Raw genomic sequence first — 16,478 nt, forward strand, 5'->3', positions numbered from 1 at the left:
GAAGGCCACTTTAGAATAGTCCAACGCTTTTCTCTCAGCCATTCTTGGGTGTTTTTGGCTGTGTGTTTTGGATCGTTGTCCTGTTGGAAGACCCATGACCTGCGACTGAGACCAAGCTTTCTGACACTAGGCAGCACATTTCTCTCCAGAATGCCTTGATAGTCTTCAGATTTCATCGTACCTTGCACACTTTCAAGACACCCTGTGCCAGATGCAGCAAAGCAGCCCCAAAACATTACTGAGCCTCCTCCATGTTTCACCGTAGGGACAGTGTTCTTTTCTTCGTATGCTTGGTTTTTGAGTCTATGAACATAGAGTTGATGTGCCTTACCAAAAAGCTCCAGTTTGGTCTCATCTGTCCAAAGGACATTCTCCCAGAAGCTTTGTGGCTTGTCAACATGCATTTTTGCAAATTCCAGTCTGGCTTTTTTATTAGTTTTTTTCAGCAGTGGTGTCCTCCTTGGTCGTCTCCCATGAAGTCCACTTTGGCTCAAACAACGACGAATGGTGCGATCTGACACTGATGTACCTTGGCCTTGGAGTTCACCTTTAATTTCTTTGGAGGTTGCTCTGGGCTGTTTGGATACAATTCCAACGATCCGTCTCTTCAATTTGTCATCAATTTTCCTCTTGCGGCCACGTCCAGGGAGGTTGGCTACTGTCCCGTGGGTCTTGAACTTCTGAATAATATGAGCCACTGTTGTCACAGGAACTTCAAGCTGTTTAGAGATGGTCTTATAGCCTTTACCTTTAAGATGTTTGTCTATAATTTTTTTTCGGATGTCCTGGGACAATTCTCTCCTTCGCTTTCTGTTGTCCATGTTCAGTGTGGTACACACCTTTTCACCAAACAGCAGGGTGACTACTTGTCTCCCTTTAAATAGGCAGACTGACTGATTATGAGTTTGGAAACACCTGTGATGTCAATTAAATGACACACCTGAGTTAATCATGTCACTCTGGTCAAATAGTTTTCAATCTTTTATAGAGGTACCATCATTTTTGTCCAGGCCTGTTTCATTAGTTTGTTTTTTTTTAATAATTATGTTAATCAACAATTCAAAAGTAATGGCTGTTTTTGATTATTTAATTTTCAATAAATTTTTATTTATTGTTACTTTTGTGAGTTTCAAGTGATTTCAGTGAGAATTGTGGGTTTTTCCTTCTTTAACTGAGGGGTACCAACAATTTTGTCCACGTGTGTGTATATATATAGGGCTGCTCAGTGGACATACATACATACATATATCAAGATTTGCAATATATATATATATATATATATATATATATATATATACCATTTATGTATTTTTTTATCTTCTATTTTCACTGTCTGCTCGGTGCAACATCTTGGAACTTTATTTTGAAAAGGTGTCACATAAATAAAGTGATCATCAGACCACATAGTGAGGGAGATGTGATGCACATTCTATCCCAGGTCTGACACACATGAAAATGATCACATTTTCATACCTACTGCAATCATTCAATTCACCTCACCTACATGTGCAGGGAAACTGGAGCAAGTGGAGGGAATCTGGGTCAAGAAGTAGTTCTCCTACTGAAAGACTTCTCTGAGAACGGCAGGGCTGTTCACACTGCTCCAATCTGCTGTAACTTGTGAATGATATCAAAACAATTACTGTCTCGTCCTACAAAAACACCGTAGCACATTCTACAATGCACAAAGAAGCTGCATGACAAAGAAACTACAACAGAGTGAATGATGTCCTCATCCAGTGAGGAAATAACAAACTTCAGAGCTACAGGGGCCTTCAAAGGTCTCCTGTGCTTGATGAGTCAGTCAGAAGTAGGCTAACCCACTTTCACAGCACATTTACTCTCAGTTATTCAATGAAGGTCAAAATCTGCAAAATTTGGGTCATTTTTTAATATCCAGCTCTTTGGACTAGTCAGAGCTAGATAATTATGTTTGTTTGTTTCCGGTGTTTTGCACAGGTGTGATTTTCTTTTCATTCTGTAATTATGAAACCAGGGAAATAAAACTTTTATCAACTACTTGTTATTGTTGCATATGACAATAAAACCTGTGAAATTTCTCCATTTTTGTCATACACACAGCAGAAACACAGCGGTTACCCTGAGTGATGAAACTCTTATTTTGCGAATTCCCTTCACACAACTGAAATAACAAACAAAATGAGATGAGACAAAAATGAAATAATAAAATTTTAAAAAATTATATAATAGTAATAATAATAAAAACAACAAGAATAATAGAAAAAATAAAATACAGTAAGATAAAAAAACACAGGCAAATGTATTATTACCATCATTTGTACATAGAATTTATTAGTAATTATTTTTAATCTTATTTTATTTAATTTTTACTTTTCTATTATCATTATTATAAGTAGTAGTATTATTTCATTTTTATTCTATCCCATTTTGTCTTGAATCTTGAAGAACTTTAAAAGTATGTACCAACTTTCAAAATACCAATTTTGAATCTAAATCCTGATTCTAATAATTTCCTACAAAATTATAAAGTGCAGTTATGTTCTCATTACCTTCATGACATTTTCACAGCGTCACACAACCACATGAAACTAATTTGCTTTTGTTTGTTATTTCCTGTGGTTTGAGTGTGCAGAAAGAACCAGTTTTTCTAGTTTCATCAAGCCTCTCTCTCATCTCATCATCATTCTGTAGTTTACAGAACAATCAGTTATCATTTATTATGGTATCATTTATTGTCATAAATCAACAATGATAGTGTTTTTCTTATGACTCGTCACATCCTTCAGCAGGCCTGGTCTTGCTTCCTCATTAGTGCTGCTTATACTTTGAAAACAGCGTTTTAAAAACAATGAATGCAAAGTAATTTGCTCAAGGATACAACACTTTTTATATATTGTCTATAATCAGGAATTCAGTGATAGGAACGGTGTTACTCAATGTCACCAGAAGGTGGCAGTCAAGTGAAATCCCCACAAGTTCAATAGAAGTGTGTGTGTATGTATTTGTTCATATATATATATATATATATATATATATATACACATACATGAGCAACATACATACATACATACATACATACATATGAGCAAAATACATATATATATATATATATATATATATATATATCAAGATTTGCAATATTTGATTTTTATGTGCAATATTTAAGTTTTTAAATGCAATATTCATTTAATGTTCAATATTTCCACTATTATTTTACTACCTCGCCTGCCTTACTTCTTACTTTTTTAATCTAGTCTTATTTTAGCTTAATTCCATTTATAGTATTGTACTTAAATGTGACTTATTTTCTTTTAGGCATTGCATTTATTCTTAGGTTATATAATTTTGTTTTCTGAGCTATAAAGAAATACATTTATATCTCATTTTATCTTAGTTATGTCCTCATTTTGATTTATCTTACCCCTTTTGTAGTAAACACATTTGACCAGCAGGTGGCGGTAATGAAACGCTACAATGTTAAAATGTCAACGTCTCTAAAACCACCGAAGAAGAACAGCACCCAGCTTGTAGTTCCAAGTAGGAAACATTTCGGGCACTGAGGGGTAAACAAGGTAGGCGAATCGTGTCTGTCACGCTTCCGTCTTGGACAAACATCGTTATATAACTAGATTATTTTAATTTTACCAGCTAATTGGGCTAGCTGACAACTTTTTCTGCTCGACTTCACTGACATTAGTCGCAGAAAACCTTCTGAAGCTAACGTTAGCTTAGCTGGTGGTTAAATACCCCAGCCTGGATTTAATGTTAGTGAAGTTTTTCTCTAGTAAATATTATTTGATCACTTCCGTGCTGATAATATCTACTCTGTCCATGTATACGACCTCGTTATAACGTTATATCGGTGTCACCAAACGCTTGACTGGTTAAATGTGCATTAGAGCACATACATCTTTCTAACGTTACACCCAGTGGCAGGTTTTTGCTAGCTTAGCTGTAGCTCAAAGCAAGCCTCGATGTGTGATTATAGTCACGCTAACCTCATGTTTTTATTTCTTCTGTCGTCTTCCAGGTCTGTGTGAAGTTAACGGGAGTCTCTGATGGTGGCAGGAAACTGGAAAACTATCAGGATTGGAGACAGTGCACGGAAGTAGCCTAGTTTTTCCACTAAAGACAAATGGTTTTGAGTCATGGATCAAGCTATTGTGGACAGTCCTGTCACCCTTGTCATCAGGGCTCCCAATCAGAAGTACAATGACCAGACAATCAACTGTTTCCAGAACTGGACTGTGGAGAAACTGAAAGCCCACCTGTCTGATGTTTACCCAAGTAAACCAGTGAGTTTCCCACACTGATCCACTGAAAGCTGTTTGTGTGTGAAAAGCTTTACTGCTTCATTTTTGTGATCAAAGCTACCTGATCACACTAGGTGTTACAGCTTTGCTTTTTTTCTCTATATGCTTGGACAGCATGCATTTGTGTGACAAACGTGTGGATTAGAGTGTTGCTGATTGGTTAGTTGGGTTTCACAGTCAGCAGAGTCACAAGGACGTCTGATCGTGTGTCTGACGCTTGTACAGTTTGTTCTCAAAAAATGAGCTGTCTAACAAAAGATCAAGCATTATTGGCTTTTTCAGTGATATAGTTTTAATTCTAACTGGTGAAGAAGAAATTCATTTTGCTTTAGTACCCAAAACAATTTGGGGAAAATATATAATTGTGTTTTTTTTTCTGACAGATGATGTGATCTGATTTGCAATGTTTTCAAAGTCATAATAACAGACTTCAAACATGTGACGGAGTGTTAGCACATGAAATACCGTTTAAAAAGAGGGACGTGTGAACACTGGGTGAGATGCTCTGCAGGATGTAGATGATGTCGCTATTAAATAGAGAGACAGGGCTGATGTGTAAATGGACATTGTACATCAGTGAGCAAGCATGAACAACCTCTGAAAGTTTGAAATTGCACTTCTGATTCAACATCGATTCATTTTTCAGCCTTGTTTTAGACTTCAGCCGTCTTTGATTGTATAAATTTCACAGCTGCAACCAGCGTTTTCTATTTGAACTGCTGCTGCTGTGTGTGAATAATAACTGAGCGACACAGACTATTCACCTTGATCTATTCTGTGAAGTGAAATAATTTGGGTTTCCAGATTTGCTGCAGCTGAAAGAGCCTTGGAGTCTGTAGATTCTGGTTGTATTGTGCTGCTAATTGGACTGTGCGCCCTTTCCTCTGTGCCCGTTCTGATGCAATCATTGTAAACACACCGGGACAAACTGCTCTCTTGTACAGCTTTGCCATAATCCCACAAAAGGCTGTACTTTTTGTGAGGGTAACTCAGCGGGCATTAGCTGTGGTGTGTTTAACAATGAGGTCGTTTGAAGCCAGATGAAACGGTTTTCAGTTACAAGGTGGTCAGGATTTAAGATGGAAATTAAAATTCCTGAATGAGTGTCCAGGTAATGTAGGCTTTAAGAGGACACACTCTGACCTTGTTGTAACGGCAGCTAAATCCACTGCTAAGACCCACTTATCCCGATTGAGGTTACTATGATCTCATCCTCATTACTCACTCACACAAGGTGTCTGCCCTTTGATGCCATGATTGTCTTCAGCTCATAGTTGGAATTCTTGGTTGAATTTCAGTTTTAAAATATCAACACTTTTGCTGGTTTTAAAAGAGTCAAACAAAATGAAACGACCTACATTCTTCGCTGTCGTGCAGAATTTGCCGTCTCTCTGCTCTGACCCCATTATCATTGTGCTTTTGTATTTTTAGAGCTCCAAAGACCAGAGGCTGGTGTATTCTGGAAAGCTGCTTTTGGATCACTTTACCTTAAAAGATGTGCTCAGGAAGGTAAGTTCTTAGAGACGTGCCTGTGTCTATATGGGCGTCTTTTTCCAACTCTTCCATGGTTTGATTTAGTCGTTTTGATTCCAGTTCAGATTCATCTTAAAGCTCTAGTCTGTGGTCTGTATAGAAATGGGTTTAGTGAGAATGTTGTGGAAGAACTTGACTGACCTGCAAAGAACTCTGACCTCAACCGCCTCAAACAACCTCTGGGATAAACTGGAAGAACGTCCGTGAATCAGACCTTCTAATCCAACGTCAGTGTCCAGACTTCACTAATACTCTTGTGGCTGAAGACCATGTAGAAACCCTTCCAGTAAAGTTCTGATTTTAGAGTTGTATGGTTTGCTGCAGTACTGTTGGATCTTTAGTTGTCCATCAGGTAATTTCGTGCTAATGAGGTGAATTATCATAGTGCTGCATCCTTTATCATGTTAAAATTTCTGTTGTGTTTTAGAGTTTTTCAGTTTAAAATGTAGTAATATTTGAAAGAAAACTTCAGAGTTGTGTAGTGCGACATGAGAGAATGAGAAACGCGCATCAGAGTTTTTAATGTCATAAAGACGGCTCTGTTGTAACCTGCTAGATCACCATGGTAACTGATGCTGCACAGCTAACCTGCTCCAGAAAAAGGATATATGCTGAATTAACCGAGTTTAAATCAGCTGTAAGAAGCACAAATCTTTCACCAGCTGGTTTCCTGATAATATAGATTCTCAGCAGAGGGAGTATTATCTATTTGCAAACCTGTTGAGCCGTTAGTTAGGCCAATGAGGGAAGCTGTGGAGTGACGTTGCCACGGGAACCTACATACATTCGATCACAGTTTATGTAGAAAAAGCATAGATTTTATACTGGTCCTGAAGTGCTGCCAAGTCCATTACAGTCAACATCACACCAGTTATAGAAACTGAATACAGGGGGTTCTCCACTTATGGCGGAGTTCTGTTCCTACGGTGTGACATCAGTCGATTTTCACCATAAGTTGGAACTCTGGTGAAAATGTAACAAAGCTGTTAAGTGCGTCACCATATCAGTCAGTTTACATATTTGTACATCTACAGTAACAGCAGTCATTAGCTCACACTGGAACACAACTCACTAGGAAAATAGGAAAATGGAACCAAAGCTGTCTTAAAGCGCCACGTGGCTACTGTACATACAGGATTCATCTGCTCTGCTCACCAGCTAGTTCCACTCAAGCAGTTCCAATGCAACAGCAAAACAACATAAGTCAAGAACGAGGACCTCCTGTATGTATTCACTAAACACCTGTAGTGGCTATGTCCTGTACTTAGCACTACTGGTTGTGGATGGTGGCTATCTGAGAGCTAAAAACAAACAAACGGATTCTTCATAAGAGTCAAAATAATCCCAGTTCTTCATGATCGCTCTTCACCTGTAACTTAAACTTAGTCATAAACAAAATAATAAAACACAAAAAAAGTCGAGCGCAGTCGAACTGTGTGCCTCTGCCTGTTTCTGTCCACAACACCTGAACCAAATCATACAGTCAACTGAATGCCTGAATTTGAGCCAAAGCCGTCATCCTCAGGTAAAAGAAATGCAGCCCCCTGGGGTCTTAGGTGGGGAATTACAAAAACAAAATGAATTATGGCTCCGACCAATCACTTTAATCTCATTTTGATTTGACCAAGTACTTCTATGATTTCCCTGCATCCTTAATTATGGGACCTATATGCAGCTCTTGAATATCATGTTTAAATGTATAAAATTTAAATCTTAAGAGCTCTAATGTGCAGCTTTCATATTAGAAATAAGCATCTGCTTTTAGAGTGCTCTGGAGGGTAAAATAAACATTAACTTATAAGAGTTTTCTATCAATGTTTCATCATTTGCAGTAAGAGTTTTTTTAATCCTAATAAATATTTATATTCTTTGCAGCAAGCAGGCAGCAAGAAGAGTCAAATGACGTGTTAAACTCTCCCTTTTATGAGAGTACATACAGTGAAGATGACCTGGGTTTCCATAGAAAGTTGATAACTACCATGATGATCCCCTTATCTGACAGCTAACATAAAGACAACCAGGTTTCTTTATATTTCCACCCTCAGTACTGCTGTATGTGTGCTTTAAACTGGGCTTTGTTCTTTGGTTTTTCACCGTCAGACAGATGCAGATATTCATCGGCCAATTAAGTTCTTATCTGTGGTGTCACAGCTTTCCAACAACGCTTGACGAAAAACTAACGAGGTTATTGCTGCTCACATTTAAGTGGTAATTAAGTGATTTTTTTAAAGATTAAGGGGAAAAAAACTGCAATTATTGCAGCCGCTCAAAAGAGATGGGAGGCAGACAAGATGGCACAGCATCAAGAGCATCAGTGTGAAGGCGTACGTTTATTTATTACATTCTTTAAATGTGTTTTGTTCCCTAATTTCCTTCTTTTTTGCACTTAATGTTCACTATCAAAGTAATGCGTTTTTAAATAGGGAATTGGGTTTTTGTTTAACTGGATAATATTTTATTGAGAAAATCAACTCAGACACACAGATATTAATAGAACTCTTATCTTTGCGTTCCGTTGTAAAAGCAAAGCAGATACACAAGTGTTTAGACGTCCTTTGTATCGGTAAAGTTTACTTATCAAATCCAGACGAACATGCAGTCCTCGGCCTGTGTTTGATAATGAGCTGTGCTGCTTTCTACAGCAGGATGAGTACCATATGCTCCATCTGGTGTGCGCCTCCAGAACCCCTCCCAGCTCCCCAAAGCCCCCCCGCAGTGGCAGTAACAAGCCTCAGGAGAGCGCTGCCGGTCCCACGGTGGGTCAGCCACACACTCTGCACACCTTGCCGTTTGTTTCATCATCGCTGCATTTCCTTTCATCATCCCACCTCAACGCTGCAACCCACCCCTCCCTGAGGACTTCAGAATGTCACTTTCCTTTCTTTTAAGATGAACCGTTTACTAATGTCCAGAACTCATTGTTCTGGTTCCAGGCCCTTCAGAGCTCCAGCAGCCCTGTACAGGATGGCCAGACGTCTACGGCAGAGAGCAGTGATGGGCTCCGACAGCGAGCCGGACCCTTCCCCTACCCACACATGTATCCACAGTTTATGCACAGGTGAGCTTCTGATAACTACTGCAGTGCAAGTTTATTTATTTAGCATTTATTCAACCAGGTTAGTCCCATTCAGAGCAGAGATCTTTCCAAGAGAGCAGCAGCATGGTTGCATTAAAAAAAAAAACAGAAAGAATTAACACCATTAGAACGTTCTCTCTTAAACATTCTGACAACATATAGAACAGGATTTACTTCCAGGGCCGGACATGCTTCATTAATTAAGGCTTTAGTGGAAAATGAAGTTTTAAAATCAATCAGTAATGCAGCCTGTGACTGAATGTCCTCCCACATATCAGAACTTTACTGATTTCTTTTGCGCACTCGGTGCCAAACATCACTGAAGTATCGCTGCCTTCTCCTTGAACGGTCTGGTCAAGTCCGAATGAATCCGGAGGGAACATTAACCTAAAAGACATCTCTGTCTGAACAAGGAGCCAAGAAGCTATTTGCTGTCTGAACACAGCTGCAGGGATGGAAGTTTGGATCCAGTTCAGGCCAGTCACTGAGGTTTCTGCACGTCTTAGCCACAAAGTTTCACACAATCATGGTTTCCTTCACATTAAGTTGTTATTCCGACTCTTTATTAATTAGAAACTTATCCTTACTTGTAGCTGATGCAATAGCTGTTAATAACTCACCATAAACAAATAGTAAATCTATGTTATTGAACAATTTGGCATGCCAAATAAACATGCCAAAATAAACAGTTAAACTGACAGAAATGCTGGTGAGAGTGTGGAGAACTTGTAGATTATTCACACATGCTTTTTGGAAACTAACTGTTTTGGGAAACTGTATGTGAAGAACTACAACAAAGAATGGGTTCTAAGATCCCTTTGGGTTGCAGTGTGCTTTATCTGTGTGACGGGAAATGACAGATATTTAGTCAAAATACTGATAGTGTCATTTAAAAAAGCCGTAAGGAGAAACTGGGCGAAAACAGAACCACCAAGAAAGGAACAATGGTTGAAAATTACTGAAGAAATAAATGTACATAATGGAAAAACTAACTCACAAACAGACTACAGGAAGCACAAATGGACAAAAAAATGGACAGAATACGGGACTGGAAATGGCAACGTTGGAGGGGAAAATGATGACTGAAGGATGGTAGATGCTCTGTTACTACCCAGGCATCGATCAGTTGTTTTGTTTGTTTTTCCTTCTTGGTTTGGGTAATTGTAGAAAAATAAATAAAAACTTGGGTGAAAGTTCTCTCCACTAAAAGACGAATGGTAGGGGCATAACAATAATTCAGAAAATGTTATTTATGTCCACCTTTTATCAACAGAGTTTACAAAGTGCTTTACACACAGGGCAAAAGATAAAAGCTGGTTTAAACACAAGACAGTTGTGCTCCAAAGAAGATGTGCACTCAGTGAAGGACCGAGGATCCCTGACCCATCACTGTACACACCAGTGAGCAGTGATCCCCTTCAGCAGTGTTTCTCCTATTTAGTCCACCAACACCTCCAGGAGGCGAACTCTGGCATCCCAGACTCACCCCCGAGTACCAGTTCACAGCTCCTACACAATCCAAACAGCACCGCCACGTTCAGCTGACCCAGACCCGGTTAGGAGATGCTCCAGGTAGTGACCAGCGCTGATTCTACCAGTTAGCTAGTGCCATCTGATAAAAAAGGCAAGAAAACTGAACTTAAAAACTCTCCAAATCCCTCTGAATGCTAATGCTAGCTGCAAGACTACCACCATGTCCAAAGCAAACCGATTACTGACAGAGAAACTATACGAGCCAGCTCACCAAACCTGCTAATTGCTGAAATATATCACTACTTCAGCCAAGCTCACCACAGACAGAGACTATACAAGCAGACTTCATCTAGGATGCAAGTACCAACTGCTAACTGCTCATTGCTAATGCTAGCTAACAAGAAAAAAAAGACACAGCCACCACCTTACAGCACAGACTTACCTGAGATGGCCGCATGGTCCCAGAGAGACTCTAAAACATGCTCTGACCTATGGCTCTAACAGGCCACGCCCCCACCTTATCAACACTTCCTCTTCCTGGATCTCTGCCCATTGGCAGAGAGGGAAAAGAGGGCGGGGCAAGCAGAGTGAAGGAGAGAGGGCTGAGGATAGTCAGGAAGAACACTGACCAACACAAGGCCGGTCAGTCCAAACTCAAAATAATTTTATGCAACACTAGATAGAATGATAAAGTGACACATCCAAGTCAGTGAACGAGGGTGAAACCACAAACACAAGGTTAAAAATTAGAATGATAATAGTTAATAAAGGGTAAAAAAGAAAAAGAAAATGAGCAATCAAATAAATGAAATTAAATGATAAAATAAGTCAGATGTCAGTGTTTTGGAAATGCTGTGTGTGTTTTCCAGCTGGAATCAGTTCTCCTCACAGCCGAACCTTCCCACAAACACGCCTGCGTATTACAACCCCATGACCCTCATGTGGTGGCAGCAGCTGTACGCCAGACAGTACTACATGCATCAGTAAGTCCATTTGTGCTTTTATGGGAACGTTTTCGTGGCCTCATTGGAGCAGAACACGTGCTTAACGCTCTCCGTCTCTCCCTCCAGTCACTTACTGGCCGCCTCCTCACAGAACCTCAGGCCCGACCAGCCTTCCGCTCAGCCCAACCAGTCGGATCCCCTGAGCCAGCGGCCTCAAGGGGGTCGCCATGGCAACCCAGAAGTCCAGATGAACGCCCAGGGAGGGGAGATCCTGAACGAGGAGGAGCTGAACCGGGACTGGCTGGACTGGGTGTACACGTTCTCACGAGCTGCCATCTTACTCAGTATAGTCTACTTCTACTCGTCCTTCAGCCGCTTCGTCATGGTGATGATGGCCATGCTGGTGCTGTACCTGTGAGTGACCCGTTTGGGTTTTCATCACTGCTGTATATAAAGCTGGCATTTGGGGTTTTGTTTTTAAACATCTCACCACAGCTGCCTCAAAACAGTCTGTCAAACTTAAATGTAATTGGACCATTTTTCGCTTCTTTTAACCCTCCTGTTGTCCTCATTTACAAGCACCAAAAAGTATTGTTTCCATGTCTGAAAAAAATCCAAAAATTCAGCAAAAAAAATTCCCCAAATTTTTGAAAATTTGCAAAACCTTCAGGAAGGAAAATTCCAATAATTCCTTAAAAGTTTCCCTTAAAAGTTTTATTTTAAAAAATCCCCCAAATTTGGCAAGAAAATTCTTGTGAATATTTTCAAAAAAATGAGTCAAAATCTTCCCAAAGAAATCCTAAAAATATCTGCAGTGATTACATATATATCAGAAAACTTCTATTCTACCAAAATCCAGCAAATTTTTCTGGATTTTGGTTGATTTTTTTATGAATGTTTTTAAAGAAACATTTTTAACATTTCTTTTTTCCACCAAAAAATGTCCAGAGATTTCCCAAAAATGTTGAAAATGTGAAAATATATCTGTTTTTCCCACATTTTCAAACTTTAAAGCGGGTCACAGGATGACACGACTTTCTTCTTTTATTGCTATTTTGGCAGTGTTTTGGTCTCGTGATTTTCTGATTTTATTTCTTTCTATTCTCAGAGTTTTATATGAAAAAAAACTTAACCAAATGAGTTAATTAAATGGCTGAAAGTAAGTCTCATCCCCCATTGAAGTTCACACTAATACAACCAGAGGGCAGCAATAAGACAGTAAATAGTCAACAGAAGTTTAGTCTGTAAGGATTAATGTCAGCTGCATCAGAATAATCATTCATTGAAGAGAAGTGACAAACATTTGCAGGTTACACACTGAATCTCTCTCCATCACAAAATGTAGAACAGGCAGTGTGAGGACATGAGGGCCATTTGTTGTAATTTTCACACATAAGAACCAGAAGAAGTCACAGATTACTCACAGTGAATGTGTAATTATAATATTAGTCGTAAGCCAGATTCCTAAAAGTTCGTAATGCTCCTTTCTGTTCTTTGTGTCTGCAGGCACCAGGCCGGCTGGTTTCCCTTTAATCTGGAAAACGAGCTCCAGCTTCCTGGAGACAGAGCCAATCAGGACGACATGGAGGGAGAGTTACAAAACCACGACCTACAGGAAATGGTAGCTGTCCTCTCTCCTGCCTCACAGCTTCACCCACAACATTAGCAGGGCTGGCTGGATTTTACCGTATGCTTTTATCTGAAGCAGATGTTTACAGGATAAATCCAGCTAGTGTCAAACAGTGTTTGGATGGCCTGCTGTTTGGATTGTCAGTTAGTCATTTACAGTTAAAGCATGCAAAAGGATTCAACCGTCCAGGTGTTTTTGACATTCTGGTAAAATGAGCAATATTACAACTGCAGGCGACTAAATCATATAAGAGATGTACAGTCGCTTTTTTGAAATATAATACAAAGCAGCAATCAAGATTTAATTCATAAATCCATCCAAAATTAAGAACAATGCTAGGTAAATACAGATAACTGCAGTACAACTCAAATGCCATCCCCCTGTCTGTGTACATTCTGAGGTGAATTCAGTGGTGACTAAACACTGAGTGATGCTTATGTCTATAAAATACCCTCCAGAAAAACACGTGCTAAAATCCTTGATTATGTGAATAAATATGTGGGGTTTTTATGCCATTTTATGTGGGGAAATTGCGGAAAGTTGCAAAGTATGGGAATAGTTGTGAAATATATAAGAACTGGGGAAAAAAGGTGATTCTTCTCCTACATCCTGTTACTAGGACACACACATCCCTTACTGAGGTTAAAACACTTTCCTATTCATTTTTTAAGAAATTGTAATTGGGGTTTAACCACACACACACACACACACACACACACACACACACACACACACACACACACACACACACACACACACACACACACACACACACACACACACACACACACACACACACACACACACACACACACACACACACACACACACACACACACTCCCTGGAGAAGTCGTGGAGAAGTGCTGCAACACGGTCGATTTTCTTCGGTGCTCCAGAACGATGTTGTACGGGGTGCAAAAAAGTTTCCCCCACTTTGGTGCAGTAAATCTGGGTAAATCAACTTGTCATGGTCGAAATTTAAATTTTTAAATTTATAGTTTTACTAATTTACAATCTGCAGTTAATGTCTTCTCTGGAATTTTTACACTTTGAGGGCCGGATTGGAGCCTCTGGGGGGCCAGTTTTGGCCCGTGGGCCGCATGTTTGACACCCCTGCCCTAGAGGGACACTGCTTCTGAAGACACACCAAAAGAAAAGTGATCTGCAGTGTCCTAAAACCAACATATCAAAGCCACAGAAGTTCTGGGAGACTGTTCTATGGAATGATGAGACCAAACTAGAACTCTTTGGTCCTGTGGATCAGAAGTACATCTGGAGCCAAGACTGCTCTCTGTGTTATGCTTCGGTGACTAAACAATGCAATGATGCTGCTACGGTTTCATTTTAGCCTAGTGATGTCATCAGGGAACACGGTGAACCCCCCTAAAACACTTCACCTCATGTGATGTTCATGAATTTGTCAGACAAATTCATGAACTCTTCATGTGGAGGTTTCCGCTGAGGTCACCACGGTGGTTTTCTCATTTCACAGTCAGACATGTCTTCAGCAGTCCACTGACCTCTAACTGGACTTCTCTGTACAGGAAGGAGCGACGGACGACGGCTCTGATGACGAGAGTGGAGAGGAGGGAGCAGAAGATCCCAACAGCGCCCCTCACACCGGCTTCCTGTCCTCCACCTGGTCCTTCATCATCACCTTCTTCATGTCGCTGATCCCAGAGGGGCCACCCAACGCTGCTAACTGAAGCCCCACACCGGAGCTCGTTGTTCCTTTAAGAGGAGGGTGGAAATCCTGCCTGCTTTAGGGAAACTGTTTCTGTTGCAACGCAGTGTTCTAGTTTCCCAGTAGTCTAGTCCGTATGTAAAACTCTGAGCCAAAACACGAGTGACCGATTTAACCTAAAAAGAGAAAAGCACGGTCATTTCACATGGAGTTTTTGTTTCTTCTCGTTGTCGTCGTTTGTCTGCACCGAGACAAGAATTTCAAGCATTTCTAGTGACGCCTTGTAAACATAGACAGCAGGCAGATTTATAACGAAAACTCATTTCAGCACTTTTGTTTTTTTCTTTGTAAGAAGCTGCAATATTTGTTCAAAATAGTTTTGCTTGAATTGCTTTGTGGTCATATTCAAATAAGACATTTTAGAAAAGGGCCACTTTAAGTCCAGAAGCTGAATTTCAGAGTTTAATCATGAATCTTATAGCATTTAAAAATGAGTTACACCAGTGATTCTTGGCCTCGGCTTGTCTGAACACATTCAGTGGCTGCTGAGGTGTTATTTTTATTTTTATTCCTTTTTTTTAAATTTTAAACTGTACCACTAATTCCTTCTGATGAATTGATCTGTCACCTTTAATGGAGCGTTATCATTACTGGGAGTTAAGTTGTGGCATTGAGTGAACAATTACAAAATCTAAAAAATGACGAAGCACTTCCACATTGCAGAGTTCAAGTAGGACTAATAATCCACCTCCTGAGTTTATGAAAATGATGCCTGCTGTTACATTGAACATGTTGTGTACCAATAATAATATTCATGTTTATTAAAAGTACATTCATTGTAATGAAGTGATGCGGTTTTGGAAAGATAGTCCCGTCTTTTCCTTTGGATTCCTACATCGATTGGCACCACATCATCGCAGATATGGACTCAAATTCAAACATACAGCGTAATTTGTGGCTAAAAGATCCTTATTCTGCTGTGAAAAGTGTGGTTTAGACTGGATTAGAGTACATGCTGCTCAAACACAATCAGCAATCGAGAGAAGTTAGAATGAATACGACCGCTGAATGAAAAACAGGAAACTACAGGAATAGAAGTGAGATTTGGTCTCGATTAAGTTCTTTCTTGGAAGTGGCACAAAGAAGAACCTTTTTCCCTGACGCAGTTTTATTGTGTGAGACATCAAAGCTGAATTACACTTGTGCAGCTCAGAAGTAAAGCTCCACAATTATTCCACACGGCCGTCCTCCCTCGAGGTACATTGTCAGTCCAAGGCCTTCATGTATAACAGGAAGTTCTCAACACAACTCGAAGAGGTTTAAAAAGTGCTCTGTGCCGCTTTGCTCTCTTGTGTTGTGACATTGAAAGCAGTTTATCTCCGTCATTCAGTAACAGCTGATGCAGGAATAAATGTTCCGGAGGGAATCATGCACGTTATGGAGGCTTTTTTAACGTCACTTAGATTCTGTTTAATGCTGAGACTTGTTGCAGTTCTCAGCTAAAGATTTGATGTTTTCATTCTCTGCACTTGCCGAGTGATTTTTAAAGAAACATTTACTGGTTCTGTTCAGCCACTAAATTAAAAAAATGAAGTATCTATATCATTAGGACAAAAACTGGCAAAACTAAAGGACATCGGACATCCTCGCACAGTCTTGGAGGTTTAATTACCCAAGTAAGTGAAAAGTGAAAGACATTGTGTCCATACAGAAAGCTGAAAGTGTGTCTGTAATGAAGATGATGCAGACAAAATTACACATTTAAGCAACATGCCTGCAGTATTTCTCTGCAGCAGTGAATAACATGGAGCTCTGCTGCCACCTTTTGTCTTCAAATGAAAT

At 39.8% G+C, this 16,478-nt stretch overlaps 1 protein-coding gene across 1 annotated transcript; it reads left to right on the plus strand.

The window, feature by feature from the left end:
* The first annotated feature begins 3,444 nt into the window (after positions 1 to 3,444).
* LOC110955194 (homocysteine-responsive endoplasmic reticulum-resident ubiquitin-like domain member 2 protein) lies at positions 3,445 to 15,486 on the plus strand. Its single transcript, XM_022200082.2, has 9 exons — positions 3,445 to 3,554; positions 4,013 to 4,277; positions 5,727 to 5,804; positions 8,471 to 8,584; positions 8,762 to 8,886; positions 11,247 to 11,360; positions 11,448 to 11,735; positions 12,828 to 12,942; positions 14,497 to 15,486. Exons 2-9 carry the CDS (start codon positions 4,131 to 4,133, stop codon positions 14,656 to 14,658), a joined length of 1,143 nt encoding a protein of 380 aa, XP_022055774.2. The 5' UTR covers positions 3,445 to 3,554; positions 4,013 to 4,130; the 3' UTR covers positions 14,659 to 15,486.
* The last annotated feature ends 992 nt before the right edge of the window (positions 15,487 to 16,478 follow it).

This window comes from Acanthochromis polyacanthus, chromosome 11, assembly GCF_021347895.1.
Source record: "Acanthochromis polyacanthus isolate Apoly-LR-REF ecotype Palm Island chromosome 11, KAUST_Apoly_ChrSc, whole genome shotgun sequence".
NCBI lineage: Eukaryota > Metazoa > Chordata > Actinopteri > Pomacentridae > Acanthochromis > Acanthochromis polyacanthus.